The sequence below is a fragment of the Otolemur garnettii genome, unplaced genomic scaffold, assembly GCF_000181295.1.
Source record: "Otolemur garnettii isolate 467f Iridium unplaced genomic scaffold, OtoGar3 scaffold00009, whole genome shotgun sequence".
Lineage (NCBI taxonomy): Eukaryota > Metazoa > Chordata > Mammalia > Primates > Galagidae > Otolemur > Otolemur garnettii.
In genome coordinates, this window is record NW_003852404.1 from 36234791 (window position 1) to 36251376 (window position 16586).

Genomic DNA, 16586 nt, shown 5'->3' on the forward strand with positions numbered 1-16586 from the left:
AACTACTCTCCCTCCACCCACCCTCCCCGTCCCCTCCCCTCCTCATGCAGCTGTTTTTTCACTGATGTTGGTCAGCATCATGTCTTCTATTCCCTGCACCCTCCTGGCTCCCACAGCATGATGATGACCCTGTACTGCCAACTGAATGCGATTGACCGACTGTCTTACTGCTTGACTTTTAGCTGGCTCCTGTTTTACCGAGAGAACATTTCTGACAACCAGTGTGTATTAGAAGAAGGCCTCTATTCTGACCTTACTTCCTGTGGCTGCCCAGCGGCTAGAGTCAAATCTCTCAAGCCTATTGATTATGTGAGTACTTGGCTCAGAGCATGTTTGAGATTCTTTTTCTTGTGCAGTTTAATTACCACAGATGATAATGTAAAGTTGGAAGAAGTGATACAAAGGGAAATGTTAAACTATCAAAAATATGAATAGCCTATTTATCAGTTGTAAAGTTGAGGTTTACTCACCATACCTAACCAAAATATAAGACTGATATTTTTCTTTCCTTTCTTGTAATTAGGGGTACAAACTCAACACCTAGAGTAATATAGGCTTTTGGGCTTAAATCCCAGTTTGATACTTTAACCAAATCAGCGAAGTACTTGGTTTCCTTACCAAGTAACTTACACGATTTATCTGCAGCCGATGTGTGGGTTTTTCACAAGAAGATTAATAAAGACTTTTCATGTGGGAAAAAAGAAATTGAGATTAGAAGTTGAGAGAAAAGGAAAAGATTATGCTGAGAAAGAAAAAATGAAGTACTTAGAAAGTACAACTTACAAGGCCATTGGAACATTAAATAAGATGATGTTTGTAAAATGTCCAACGTGTGGTGAGCAATCAATATGAGCTGGTAATACTATGGATATTGCTGTCACAGCTGCTAAAATATAGAAATAATAACCTGACCACCGTATAATTCTATTAGATAAGTCATGTAACAATTTATCTGCTACTCAGGTTTACAATGTCATTTTAAGTCATGGACCACCACTGGTATTGATTTTAAACCTTATTTGGGGGAACCCAGGCTTTCTGCTTGGTGTGTGCAGAAATATCTGGGTCACCATGGAGGCCTGTGCTTATAAAGGAAGTATGTTCACCATTTTAACACATTTATTCAGAATTTTATTTTATTTTATTTAGTAAGCTCTGTGTTAACTTTTTTTTTTATTAAATCACAGCTGTGTACATTAATGCAATTATGGGGTACAGTGTGCTGGTTTTATATACAATTTGAAATGTTTTCATCAAACTGGTTAATGTAGCCTTCACAGCATTTTCTTAGTTATTTTGTTAAGACATTTATGTTCTACACCTAGTAAATTTCACATGTACCCTTGTAAGATGCACTGTAGGTGTGGTCCCACCAATTACCCACCCTCCCTCCCCTCATCCTTCCTCTTCCCCTTCCCTCCCTCTCCCCTTTCCCCTTCATCCTGGGCTATAATTGGGTTATAGTTTTCATAAGAAAAGTATAAATTGGTTTCATAGTAAGACTGAGTACATTGGATACTTTTTCTTCCATTCCTGAGATACTTAGGTAAGAAGAATATGTTCCAGCTCCATCCATGTAAACATGTAAGTGGTAAAGTCTCCATCTTTCTTTAAGGATGCATAATATTCCCTGGCATACATGTACCACAATTTATTGATCCATTCATGGGTCTGTGGGCACTTAGGCTTCTTCCATAACTTAGCAATTATGAATTGGGCTGCAGTAAACATTCTGGTACATAATGTCTTTGTTATAATGTGATTTTTGGTCCTTTGGTTGTATACCTAGTAGAGGAATTGTAGGATCCAATGGCAGGTCTATTTTGAGACCTCTAAGTGTTCTCCAAACATCTTTACAAAAGGAACATTTTATATTCCCACCAGCAATGTAGAAGTGTTCCCTTTTCTCCACACCCACGCCAACATCTCTGGTTTGGGGATTTTGTGATGTGGGCTAATCTTACCAAAGTTAGTAAAGTAGTTTTGATTTGCATTTCTCTGATGATTAAGGATGATGAGCATTTTTTCATATGTCTGTAGGCTATGCACCTGTCTTCTTCAGAGAAGTTTCTCTTCAAGTCTCTTGCTCACCCTGAGATGAGATCACTTGTTCTTTTCTTGTTAATACATTTGAGTTCTCTGTGGATTCTGGTTATTAACCCTTTGTCGGAGACATAGCCTGCAAGTATCTCCCCCCATTCTGAGGGCTGTCTGCTTGTTTTACTTACTGTGTTCGTGGCTGTGCAGAAGCTTGTTAGTTTGATCAGGTCCCAGTAGTGTATTTTTGATGGTGCTTCAACTGCCTGGGGGGTCCTCCTCATAATATATTCACCCAGGATGATTTTTTGAAGAGTTTTTCTAGCACTTTCTTCTAGTATTTTTATAGTTTCATGTCTTAAGTTTAAATCTTTAATCCAGTGAGAGTCTATCTTAGTTAATGGTGAAAGGTGTGGATCCAATTTCAGTCTTCTACAGGTTGCCAGCCACTTGACCTAGCACCATTTGTTAAATAGAGAATCTTCTCCCCACTGAATGTTTTTAATTGGCTTGTCAAAGATTAAATCACAGTAAGTAGCTGGGTTCATGTCTTGGTTCTCCATTCTGTTCCATACGTCTACCTCTCTGTTTTTGTGCCAGTACCATGCTGTTTTGTTTCAGAGTTCTCTTTATAGAGATCTTTCACGTCCTTTGTTAGATAAACTCCCAAATATTTCATCTTCTTTGGCACTACTGTGAATGGAATAGAGTCCTTGACTGTTTTTTCAGCATGGCTATTGTTGGTATATATAAAGGCTACCGATTTATGAGTGTTGACTTTGTAACCTGAGATGCTTCTATATTCCTTGATCACTTCCAAAAGTTTAGTAGTAGAATCCCTGGTGTTTTCCAGATATACAATCATATCATCTGTGAAGAGGGAAAATTTGATCTCTTTTAACCCTATGTGGATGCCCTTAATTGCTTTTTCTTCCCTAATTGTGATAGCTAAGACTTCCATTACAATGTTAAAAAGCAGGGGAGACAATGGGCAACCTTGCCTGGTTCCTGATCCGAGTGGAAATGATTTCAATTTAACTCCATTCAATACTATCAGTTTAAGAAATGTCCCTTCTATACCAATTTTCTTAAGTGTTCTGATCATGAAAGGATGCTAGATATTATCAAAAGTTTTTTTCTGCATCAATTGAGAGAATCATATGGTCTTTGTTTTTTAATTTGTTCATGTGATGAAATATATTTATAGATTTATGTATATTGAACCAGCCTTAAGATTCTGGGATAAAACCTACTTGGTCATGGTGTATAATTTGTTTGTGGTGTTGCTGGATTCTGTTTGTTAATTGGTGTTGCATATTTTTGCATCAATATTCATTAGTGCTATTGGTCTGTAATTTTCTTTTCTTGTTGGGTCTTTTCCTGGTTTGGGGATCAAGGTGATATTTGCTTCACAGAATGTATTGGGTAGTATTCCTTCTTTTTCTATATTTTGGAAAAGGTTGTGTAATATAGATACTAATTCTTTTTTAAAGGTTTGGTAGAATTCTGATGTGAAGCCATCTGGTCCTGGCCTTTTCTTTTTAGGGAGATTTTGTATAGTTGATGCTATTTCAAAACTTGATATAGGCCTCTTCAACATTTGCACTTGATTCTGTCTAAGTCTTGGAAGGTGGCATGCTTCCAATTATTGATCAGTTTCCTTCAGATTTTCATATTTCTGAGAATAAAGTTTCTTGTAATATTTATTAAGGATTTTTTAATTTCTGAGGAGTCTGTTGTTATTTCATCATTACCATTTCTGATTGATGAAATTAGAGATTTTACTCTTTTTTTCCTGGTTAGGTTAGCCAAAGGTTTATCTATTTTATTGACCTTTTCAAAAACCCAACTTTTTGGTTTATTGATCTGTTGTATGATCCTTTTGTTTTCAATTTCCTTTAATACTGCTCTAATGTTGGTTATTTCTTTTCTTCTGCTGGGTTTGGGATTGGAATGTTCTTCCTTTTCCAGTTGCTTGAGATGTCCCATTAAGCTGTTAACTTCCTCTCTTTCTGTTCTCTTGAGGAAGGCTTGCAGTGCTATAAATTTCCCTCTTAGGATTGCTTTTGCTGTATCCCAGAGTTTCTGATAATTTGTATCTTCTCTGTCATTTAGTTCCAAAAATTTTGTAATTTCCTTCTTAATCTTGTCTATGACCCAGCTATCATTCAGCATGAGGTTATTTAGCTTCCGTGTTTTCATATGAGTATGCAGATTCCTGTTACTGGATTCAACTTTCATTCCATGATGGTCTGAGAAGATGCAAGGAATGATTTCTGTTCCTTTAAATTTGCTGAGATTAGACTTGTGACCTAAGATGTGATTTGGAGGATGTTCCATGGGCTGATGAGGAGAATGTGTATTCAGTTTTGTTAGGATGTAATGTTCTGTAGATGTCTGTTAAATCCAATTGTTGAATGGTTAAGTTTAAATCTAAAATTTCTTTGCTTAGCTTCTTATTGGAGGATCTATCCAACACTGCCAAAGGAGTTTTAAAATCTCCAACTAGTATAGAGCTGGAGGACATCAAATTGCTTATGTCTGTTAGAATCTCTCTTGTAAATTGAGGTCCATTCTGGTTGGGTGCATAAATGTTAATAATGGAAATCTCATCATATTGAGTGTTAAGCTTAACAAGTATGAAGTTACCATCCTTATCTTTCCTTACTTTTGTTGGTTTAAAGCCTATTGTATCTGCGAATAAAATCGCAACACTTGCTTTTTTGTGATTTGCATTTGCCTGGAATATAGGTGACCATCCCTTCACGCTGAGTCTATATTTATCTTTTAAGGTAAGATGAGATTCTTGTATGCAGCAGATATCTGGCCTGAGTTTTTGTATCCAGTCAGCCAATGTGTGCCTCTTTAGAGGCCAATTTAAACCACCACATTAATTGAGAATATTGATAAGCCTGGTAGAATTTTGGGTATCGAGTTTTTCAAAAGTCCAGTGGACATTTTTAATCCTTTTGCCACTGTAGAACTTGGAATTTGATAAATAGTTTCTGAGTGACTTTACTTTTGTGGTGGAAGATTGCACTGGTCATTATGGAGTATAGGTCTGAGAATATCCTGGAGAGGTGGTTTAGTTATGGCAGATTTCTTCAACATGTGCATGTCATTAAAGTATTTGATTTCTCCATCATAAATGAAACTCACTTTAGCTGGATACAGGATCCTGGGTTGAATGTTATTTTGTTTGAGGGGATTAAAAGTCGATGGCCACCCTTTTCTAGCTTGAAATTTTTCAGTAGAGAGATGTGCAGTCATTCTAATATTCTTCCCCTTGTAGGTTATGGTTTTCTTACATCTGTCTGCTTTCAGAATTTTCTCCTTCATATTAACTTTAGTGAAGTTAACTATGATGTGCCTGCAGGATGTCTTATTCAGGTTCAGTTGTGGTACTGAATGTGTCTGCTCTCTGAATTTCTGAATCTCTTGGCATGTCTGGAAAGTTCTCCTTCATAAACTCATGAAGAAGAGCCTCTGTGCTTTGCAAAGCACCTTTATTGCCTTCTAGAAATCCTATAAGGCAAATATTAGTTTTCTTCAAATTATCCCAGAGGTCTCTGAGAGAATGGTTTATTTTGCTCTCCTTTTCTCTTCCTCTTTGAGCCCTTGGGAGTGTTCAGATGCTTTGTCATCAATGTCAGAAATCCTTTCTTCTTCTTGTTCCATTCTGTTACCGAGGGATTCTATTGTATTTCACAGATCTTTGAGAACTGCAAATTCTTGTCTCAATGTGTCAAAATCTTTGGTGATTTTGTCTTTGAATTAATTGAATTCTTGAGACAAGTTTTGAATTGCTCCTTGAATTTCTACTTCCAACGTTACCTCCATTCTATTAATCTTATTTGCAATCCAATCTCTGAATTCAATTTCTGACATCTCAGCCATTTGTCTATGAATGGGATTTTCAGTTGTGTCCACTGTATCATTCCTTGGGGGAGTTGATCTACTCTGGTTATTCAGGTTACCAGAGTTTTTCCACTGATTCTGCCCCATGATTACTTTACACCATTTGGCTAGATGAGCAGATAAGGTGAAGTTGCATTGGGAGTTCCTGGAGTAGTGATTAACCAGCCCTTTGCCCAAGATCTGGCTCTGGTATCTGTACCTTTTCCCCTAGAGCTTTGCAAAGGACCCATGCAGTGCTACATCCTGAGACATTGAGGACTTACTTGGTATAGTGGGGCTAAGTGGCTCTGTCTTGTTTTCAGCTAGTCTCTGTCTTACCCTAGTGAATTAGTTACTCTGGGTTGAAGTCTCAGCTGTGGGGAAATACCAGCAATTAAGTTACCCCACCCCTCCATGGGCAACAACTGGAAAATGAAAATCAAACCTTTCCATGACCACACACACAGGGTACCACTTTATAGTCCTTGGGTGATTGGTCCAGTCCACGAGATCCAAATCAATTGTCCCAATCAGCACCCAGTCTCAAGTGAGGGAGTTCAAAAGGTTTCTGGCAACTAGATAGCAGGGGTCTGCTGGCAGCTGAAGTATGACTTGTTATGGTGCTCCGTAAATGGAAATGAATTAGTCTGGGAAAGTTAATGTCTCCTTCCCCACCTTGCACCTCTGTCACACCCAGTCACTGGTTACCCTGCAGGGCTATGATCCAGTTCTCTCCAGTGAGCAGATGCTCCAGGGGTTTGAGCCTGCCTGAGTCACAAAGAGATCTTATGTCTCCTTGGCCAGCCCTCCGCACTCTACCACCATCCAGCAGGGGAAACTGAGGCCTGACTCCCTGCGGTGATTAATGGAAGCTGGGAGTTTCACTCAGTTCCAGCCCCGCCCCTGATTGATGTTGCTGACACTTATATTTGCGCAGAAGTTGTGATTCTGTCCTGGATATATTCCCCTGTGGATCAGGCACTGTTTGAGGTCACAGAAACTGGGACTCAGCCCCGGTCTCTGCCGCTGCCCAGTGCTTGTGTTTCTGTTTCCCCTGCAGTCTGTGTTGGGGAAGGTATGGTTAGAGTTCATGTTCAGCTCAGAGTTCCAGCCTTGGCCCACCTGCCTTTGTCTCAGCTATGATCCCCTGAGGGCCGGGTATTTCTTAGGCTCACTAAAGCCCTCCTGGCTCAGCCCCACCCTGGGAGTATGCCATCTCTTTGCACGCGTCTTCATTTATCCGTCCCACAGGCCCAGGCCAGCACCACCTCAGGCATACCCTTTTCTCACTGCGTCTGCATTATGATCCCAGATCTATTCCGCCAATGTCTGCCACTGGATGATGCCTGGCTTTCTCTGGTTGACCAGAGAGACAGGGAGTGTCTCTCCAGAATATCCCCAGAGGTGTGAACCCTATTGTTCCTGCTGCTGCTGGGTGTGTGGGGGAGGTACTGCCTCTCTCTTTCTCATATGGTTCCTTCAGTCCACCATTTTCTCCTTACCCCTGTGCCTCAGAATCAGCACAGACCTGCAACAGCCCACACCCTGTCCACACCTCTCAAGAAAATGCCCAAGAATCTGGACTCCATGGAAGACAGGCTTCCAGACCTTGGGGTGAGAGTGGTGGGAGTGCTGAGAGTTCAGAATTGCATGTAGAATATATATATAGTTTTATACAGTTTTATGCCTAGCAGGAGAGTGCCATGGCACCCTCATAGGGGAAGGAGGTCTGGTTTTTAGAGAGTCTGTCCTGCGGGATAAAATGGGAGGACATTTGAACTCTGCTCACTTGTTTGTAGAAAGTATACTGCAAGCCATTCTCATGGCAGAGGGGACTCCCGTCCACTTGGCAATGAATTTTTTTACCTATTGTTTGTATCCTTGGGGTCACAGCTCGCTTCAGCAAGGTTGATATGCGTTCTTCAACCTTCTCTTTTCGCTCAGTTCCAAACCATCAGCTTACTTGCTAAACTTCTGTCCTTTAACTCTCCTTCTGGACAGGGATCCTCTGTGGAAAGCTGGCTCCGGTCGGCCATCTTGCCTCCACCCTCCTGTGCTAACTTTTATTTATTTCTTCTTTTTACATATACATGTGTTTATTTGGCTTCCACTTTTTGCCTTCACAAAATTAAAAAGGCTTAAAATTTAATAACAATAACAATGTTGAAGATAAGGACTAGAAACAAAAACCTTGTAAAGAATGAATGAAGATAAATACATTGAGAAAAGAAATGAGACAATTGCTGCAACAAAATATTGAGCAATAATAATAATGATGCAAAAAAGTAACATTTACATTGTCAGATAAGAGTATGTGTATCATAGAATGCTTTGACTCTGACGTTCAGTATAGAGTCATCAGTTAACTTCTTCTTTTTTTTCCCAAAGTCTCAAAAAATAGACAACTAATATTTATAAATAAAAATAAAAGATAATTTCAAAACAAAAACCATGCCAAATCTTATACACAATAGAAAATAAAGAAATTTATTCAGAATTTTAAATGTAAGAAAAATAGGATCACTGCTCTGGGACATCAGTTCTGAGCTCCTGATGAGTTGGGTCTGTGCAGAAGAAGTAGTGAAGACCTAGGGTATTTCCAAGACATCCAGTTATGGTAGTTTTCTAGTGACATGTTTGGTCAAAGCCTGAGTTTTACACAGAGCTGATAAGTGGTCCTCCATAATACCAGGAATGACTCAGACTTTTTGGCCAGACCTGACTCCAGGGATTATAGTAACACTCAGGGTCTTTGATCTCAACCTAAGCAATGTAGTCTTATTGCGGAAAGCACAAGAGGATTTTGGTCTATGTCCAGTTGCTCATCACACAAAAATCCAATTACTAAGACAACGAGGATTGCTGAGAAAGAATGGAATCTTTAATATGACAGATGTCTTGTTGGGAGAATGGGAGAACCTGCCCCAAATATGTCTTTCCAAACTAGCAATATCATGGACTTTGAAAGGAGGGACCCTGTTACCTGGGGCAGAATGTGGAGCATCTCACAAGGGGTTACATGCATTGGTGGTAGCTTGTGGGGAATGGTGAATCATAGCATCAGGATGTCTGCCCTGGCACCTTCAGAATCTCAGCCTTTTTGTCTTAGAGAAAATCCATCATTTTAGGCTGCATATGGTGGTTCATGCCTATAATTCCAGCACTTTGGGAGGCTGAGGTGGAATGATAACTTGAGACCAGAAATTTAAGTCTGTGGTTTCTGAGAAACAACTCAAAGGGCCAAGTAGTTAAGGTAGACAAAATCATATAAGGGTTCATAATGCTGGTTACAGTACTATCTCACGAGGCATTCCTAGGCAAAGTATTCTTGGTATCAGGCTAAGAATAGAATCTTGGCTGAGGAACAGGAATAGAAATAGAGTCCTTGGTCTTTCTCAGTAGCTTTATAGATACCAACTTGGAAAAAATAAGTGGCTACTTATACTTTCTGTCTGTAGGAGGAAAACTAGATAAAAAAAAAAAAAAGAATGTGGTTGATAAGTCTCACAGGTTTTTATGATGCTGGAAAAAAAGGATTTGGAAAGTAGTCCACATTTACTGGGAAGGGAATATTCTGAGCAATTTTTAGTGGCCAGATCAACAGATGATACTTGTTTGGTATTAAACAAAAGATATAGGTCTAAATATGAAAGAATATGTAGGACTCTTGAAAGGATTTTGTAGGACTCTTACTTCAATAAACTAAACTAACCAATTTTCTAGGGAGGGCATTTTAGAAACAAGGTCAAAAGTAATGAGTATTATTATTTTTCTTTGAAGAGTTCTAATTTCTTCATATTCATGAAGTATAATATGAATACTTATGACTGGAAATGAAAATATGCAGAAGGAAAGAAGTGCTTTTGGTTAAGTTGTCCTGTATAGTTACTTGTCTTTAGTTTTGGCCCTGTGAACTCCAAGCAATGTAGGTAAAGATGCCTACTGGGAAGACTTGAAATCTGAAGACTTTTGACTTCAAGTACCAATCAAGGAGTATATTCAGTTTATGTAAGGGCAGTACATTGGTTTTCTTAAAGTCTTTTCAGAGTATATTTTAAATATTTGAAAGATCTTTGTTGAAGACATGTTAGGGCAGCAAGTTTGCTGTTGGAATGGAAGGTGCATGAGATGAGGTTAGGTAACCCAGCAAAGATCCAGATTGACCATGAAGAGGCCTCAACAGGCAGCACTGGCTTGGTGCATCACCTGGGAGGCCCCAAGGTTCTGAGTTGACTGGACCTAGAAAGAATATATAAACCAGTGGTCAATTTAGTAATTTATACTTAGTGGATTTCTATGACTGGAATGCTTGACAATTTTGTCCTGAGCATTTTTGTCCTTGTCTGGAAGAATGCAGGAAACTGAATTATTCATTAGAAGGTTATTTATTGAGCCTAATAATTGGGTAAAATAAGATATACATCTTGAACATTCCATGCTCCTTCCACCCTTTGCAAAAGTGTCTCCTGCCACTCTCCAGGCCCAGTCATTCTTATGCTCCAGGTTCTGTGGGTCCTTTCCCTGTGCAGTGCTAGACACAGTGCCTGTTCTGCATCCTCTCTCCCCTCACTCTTTTCTTACTCAGGGATTGATATGCCTTTTTCTATAGTTTTGTTAATACTACTGCCTATGCCAAAATCTAGTGAGATTCTGGATTTATTCCAGGAAATGTTTCTGTCCACTGGAGTTTGACTTCATGTATGTGTGAGCTAATCTTTTGATTTAAGTCAAAACTGAAGAATTCCAATTTTCTATAGTTTACGTCCCAAGACATGCTAGGACTTAGCACTTAAGTGGCAATGTGGTATAATATTGAGGAGTCTTAAGACTTTAACTTCATACAAGATTAGTTATATCTTGCAAGTGATCGGTTGTTCCAGGCTGACTTCTGTTGGTGCAGATTGCTGTTATATTCAGGAGGTCCATGGGTGCATAATTTGCAGTCTTGCAGTCAATTTCCCATGAGAGGAGCTAGGAGCATAGTTTATAGTTCTGCTTCTCACTAATACAACCTTAGAAAAATCTTTTGATTTATTTGGGCCTTGATTAACTCATCTATAAAGAAACTATTTTGCAATAGGTTTTTCCAAATTATGGACAACCTTCATTTCTGTTATAAATAAGTAGTCTGATCTTGTTTCTAACTAGACATGAAAAAGAATCCATCTAGCCTTAAGATTCACATGCTCAGAGGGAATGAGATCATGCATAAGCATTTACAGTGGTCCCCAGAATCTCAATGGTTTGTAACAAAAGATTTTTTTTTTCCATATCTTGTCTCAGCAACTACAGGATGGTTGTTTGGCCTCCACTCTGAGAGGAGTGGGCTATAAGTTGGTTTCAGATACACTTTTGGTACATATTCTGTTTTGGGACCAGGCTAATGAGCACCTTAGGTGGAGACATGCCTGTTTTCATGATAGTGAAAAGGAGCAGGGGAGACCCTAGCTACAGAATCACATTTGAAGCTTCTGCTTGGCTGTGACACCACTGTGTCCCTTCACATTCTATTGCCAAAAGCAAGTCATGAGAGCAAGCACAGCATCAGTACAGTGCATAGGGGATCAGACTCCTCATCCTCCTCTCTGGGCAGGAGTGCAGTTGACAGAGTAAATACATTCAAACAATAATACCATCTACCAGAGATGTATCAACTCACCGAAGTGTTCCCTGTTACTGGATTTTTGAGGAAATCAAATTTGAATAATTTTGTATATGTTATTCTCTCTGTCATCATAACAGACCTGGATTCCTTTTTTTTAAAAAAAAAAGGTTATTGTTCAGGTTCATTTTTAGTGCCAGCCTGGAGTTAGTTTGGTGGCTGTCAAATGAAGTGTATAGTAGACAAGTAGAGACTACCTCAAAATGTGGTCCCAAGTTTCCTTTCACAATTCATTTAGAATTCTAAAATCCTAAGTAATTTAATATTGAGAAATTTAATTTAACCACACCAAGATGATTCTGTTTAAGCATTTGAGAAAAATAGGTGGCCTGGTGTTGGGAAAGGGAACCAATGCCCAGGACTTTCATCAGGCTCTTTATAGGATATATTTCTGAAAAAACTGTGTCTGATAATACATCTGAATATTTATTTCAAGCCATAATGGAATGAGTTTCTATTGATTTGTTTCTTGTTATGATTTTCTGCAACTTTGGTTTGGTAAGTTTGATTGTTTAACTGCGATTCTAAGGCCTTTTCAGATGAAAGGGATTGATATTAGGCTTAACAGAGCTTAAGTGTCATGCTGGGCCTTTCTATATTTAGAAATAGTCATAAGGTGTGAAAGAGCAACAAGATGACAAAAAGGCCAAAGCTGATGAGTGGGGCATTAGGTGTTGGTTCTATGAATATAAAACACAACTGATAAGGAATTTTGTATAAGAAAGTTTAAAAGTATTCTATTTCACTTTGATCAAAGAAAAAGATTTAAAGTGGCTGAGTTGTTGTGCAGTGTTTATAATTATATAATGTGTGGCATTTGTAACATTTCACAGTGTTGCTGAATATGCATTTTAGACTTATTTATTCAACATAAATGTTAAACACTGAACTATGTATCAAATATTCTGCTAAGTACTGCATATGAATGAAAAAAATAATTAGATAACATAGCCAACTTTTGTCAACAAATCCAATTGTCATTTTCCTCCTGGCCCCTCAAGTGGAGATGTTTCCCAGAGATCTATTCTTGGCCTTCCTCTCTTGTCCTTGGAATTTTCCTTTGTCATAACTTTAGGCTCCCACCTCCATCAATGAAGATGGTTCCCAAATCTTTAGAGTAAGCAGGAGTGTATTATTCCCTGAGCTCCATTCCCAGATTCCAAGTGGGGCTTTGTCAGCATGCTCCACCAGCAACTCCTTTCTCCTCCTAGACTTGTTCTTTTATTCCCGATTTATGGTAAAGGACATTATTGTTAACCCCCATCATCATCGTTAACCCCCATCATCTAGTCTTACAAATAGTCTTCAGCTTTGATTTTCCTTACTTCTTGATTTCCAACATTCAGTCACTATTAGCTATTTTACCTTATGACATATCTTTTTTTCTTTTTTCTTGTTTTTAGTTTTTATTTGTACATATTCATGGAGTACAAACATAATTTTGCTACATTGACATACTGCATTGTGGTGAAAACAGGGCCATCTATCACTGAAGCAACAACACCCATTGTACTCACCTAAAACATCTCCTACTGACCCCCTTCCAATTCCCCCACTGCTCTGAATCTCCGTTGTCTATTATTTCACACTCTTCTTTCATGTGAACATATATTTAGCTCCTATTTATAAGCCAGAATATGGGGTATTTGTCTTCGAATATCTGAGTGGTTTCATTTAAGATAATGGCCTTCAGTTCTGTCCATGTTGCTGACAAAGACGTGATTTCATTCCTTTTTGTGGCTGAATAGTATTCCATTGTGTATGTATACCACATTTTCTTGAACCCTCTGCTGATGGACATTTAGGTTGATTTCATATACTTGCTATTGTGAATAGTGCTTTGATACATGAGTGCAAATGTCTTTTTTATATAGGTATTTCTTTTCCTTTGGGTAAGATACTAAGAAGTGAGATTGCTAGATCATATGGTAGTTCTATTTTTAGTTCTTTGAGAAATATCCATGCTGGTTTTCATGGAGGTTATACTATTTACATTTCCATGGATAGTGTATAACTTTGCCTTTTCTCTGCATCCTCACCAATAGATCTGTTAATTTTTGTCTTTTCAATAATAGCCATTCTGATTGGTATAAGATATCTCATTGTGGTTTTAATTTGCATTTACCTGATGATTTATGATGTTGAAATTTTTATATGCTTTCTTTGCCATTTGTCATCTTGAAATATCTATTCATGTGCTCAACCCACTTTTTAATAAGGTTAATTGCTTTTTCATTGTTGTTGAGTTGATTTCCTCCTAAATACTAGATATTAGTCCCCTGTTGCATGTACAGTTTGCAAATATTTTCTCCCATTCTGCACTTTGTTTGTTCACTCTGTTGACTATTTCTTTTGCTGTGCAGAAGCTTTGTAGCTTAATTAAGTCCCATTTGTTTATTTTTGGTTTTGTTCCCTGTGCTTTTGAGGTCTCAGCCATTCTTTGCCTAGATAAAATCCAGAAGAGTAGTATTGTATGATGTCAGCTATGTTATGTCTTAATTTTTTCCTGTCATCTCCCTCCCACTTTTACGACCAAGTTTAGGGCTTCATTCTGTCTTTCCCAAACTATAGTGCTGGTCACTTAAATGATTTTCTTCTTTTGGCTCTTTCTTCTTTCTCTCTTATTTATAGCTGTGAGCAAGTAACCTCTGACAAAGTCCAGACTCTAAGGTACTGTCTGACCTACTTTTCCAATGTTATTGCTCAGTCTTCATGTATCCTGTTCATAAAGGATGTCTTCCTTTCCAGTATCTTCCTTCAACTTTATTTATGTTGTTCATGTGGCAATTTAACCCCATATCTTTCTTCAGCTTTCTCTATTTCTGTTGGTCATCTGGCAGCGTGGTAACTTACCATGCACTTTCTCTTTCCCCTGTTTAAATACTGTAAGATCTGCATTAAAGGACCCTGATTTTAGGAAGCATTGAATGATGTTCATTTCTTGTAATGTTTTTTCCTCTGCCATGAATATTCTTGCTCTGTGTCTGAAGGTGCTTTTCACTTGCTACCTTTCATCACACCTACTGAACCTCTAAAACCATTGAGGGCAGGATCTATATTTATTTTAGCTGTGAATTCTTTCACCTCTATGTCCCATCTATTTAGCAAGAGTATGATAAAAATACCAAGAATCCATTGACTAGTAATAGACTTAACTAATTCATTCAGGCCTAAATTACAAGCAGTACTTATATAAACTTTGTTCTTCCATTTCAGTTCATTCTTTCAGAGAAGTTGTACTTTGGACTTATCACAGGCTCATGTGTTATCCACTGACAATGTTGTAATAGTGGCTTTAGAAGGAGGGGGTGGGTGGGGAATATAATTTAGAAAAGAGTAGTTTACAGTGGTCAGCTACTGATGAAATGTTTTAAAATCAGACTGGATATTAAAAAAATAATGGTAAATATGGATGAGAGTAGGATATGTGAGTGAATGTTGGTTGACCTAAGAAGGAGGTAACTGTGAGTTTCAGACCACCTCGGAAGACGTTGGAGCACTGGCCGACTACATGACCCGTAGCGGGTACTGCTGTTACTACATTTCCCTGGCGGCTGCAGTCTGCTCCTTGCTCCTGTAATGTCTCTGTGGGGAGTTGCCATGGAAGTTTGGCCTTTGAAGTAGTAATCCAGTGCTAGCAGCTACAAACTGGCAAGGCCAAAGAAATATTATAACCACAGGCTGTAGAAAAACTTAAGATGAATAAAACTATGATGGCATAAATGATGTTAAGAGGGTAGAATAAGAATTGGCGAGACCATGATTCATTCTGTGTGAGGATACTGAAGAGGCACAACTATAAATAGAGGAAGACTATAAATCCAGCCTCACAATGACAGGAAGCAATGATTTTATAAAGTGGAGAAGAATTTGGCTACTATTAAACTTTTTAGCAGAACTCATCCATAGTGAATGGTATTAACTGTCATGCACACTGAGACCAAAGGCCAACAGAAACCTTTAGTAAACATCACACTTCCTAGTGGGACATTAGGAGCAGTTCTCTTTAAATTGAGGCAGAAAACAAAGATCTCCACTATCACTACTCCATTCAGTACTATTCTGGAGTCGTAGCCAATGAAAAAATCCAGAAAAAAAATGAGAATAAAACAAAAAAGAATATAAAGGAAGAAACCAAACTGGCAAGAGCATCTAACAGGGTGTCCAAACTTTTTTCTTCTTTGCTGCCAATTGGAAGAATAAGAGTTGATTTGGGCCACACATTAAATACACAAACACTGATGAAAGCTGATTAGCAAAAAAAAAAAGTTCCCTTGCATACTTTTTAGGATATCAGACACCACAGATGAGCAAAATAGTCCTCAGATGCTCAGCAAATGGGCCACAGTTGGACACCTCCGAACAGTTTAAATTATAAATTATTGGGATTATTGGGAATCTAACACATGGAGGTAAGCTTTTCTGAGCAAAATGACAAAAATCTTACTGAAGGACATAAAGCAGTGGTTCTCAACCTCTGGGTCTCGACTCCTTTGGGGGTCCAGCAACCCTTTCACAGGGGTCGCCTAAGACCATCCTGCATATTAGATATTTACATTACGATTTGTAACAGTAGCAAAATTACAGTTATGAAGTAGCAACGAAAATAATTTTATGGTTAAGGGTCACCACAACATGAGGAGCTGTATTAAAGGGTCACGGCATTAGGAAGATTGAGAACTACTGACATAAAGGATGAAGAGATGGCGCGGTGACTCACACCTTTAATCCTGGGACTTTGAGAGGCAAGGTGGGTGGATCTCCTGAGCTTGGGAGTTGGAGACCAGCCTAAGCAAGAGTGAGACTGCATCTCTACTGAAACTGGATAAACCAGCCCGGCCTTGTGGCGGGTGCCTGTAGTCCCAGTTACTCAGGAGGCTGAGGCAAGAGGATCACTTCACCCCAAGAGTTTGCGGTTGCTGTGAGCTATGATGCCATAGTACTCTACCCAGGGTGACAGAGTGAGACTCTGTCTCAAAAAAAAAAAAAA

The 16586-nt window shown here is 38.6% G+C and overlaps 1 protein-coding gene across 1 annotated transcript in view; it reads left to right on the forward strand.

Annotated features, from left to right (window-relative positions):
• The window catches only part of CRYBG3 (crystallin beta-gamma domain containing 3), a 115905-nt gene that overhangs the window by 85512 nt on the left and 13807 nt on the right, over positions 1-16586 (forward strand). The window contains exon 17 of the mRNA XM_012801491.2: positions 183-309. Coding sequence (XP_012656945.1) covers positions 183-309 — 127 coding nt within the window. The remainder of the gene's footprint in view (positions 1-182; positions 310-16586) is intronic.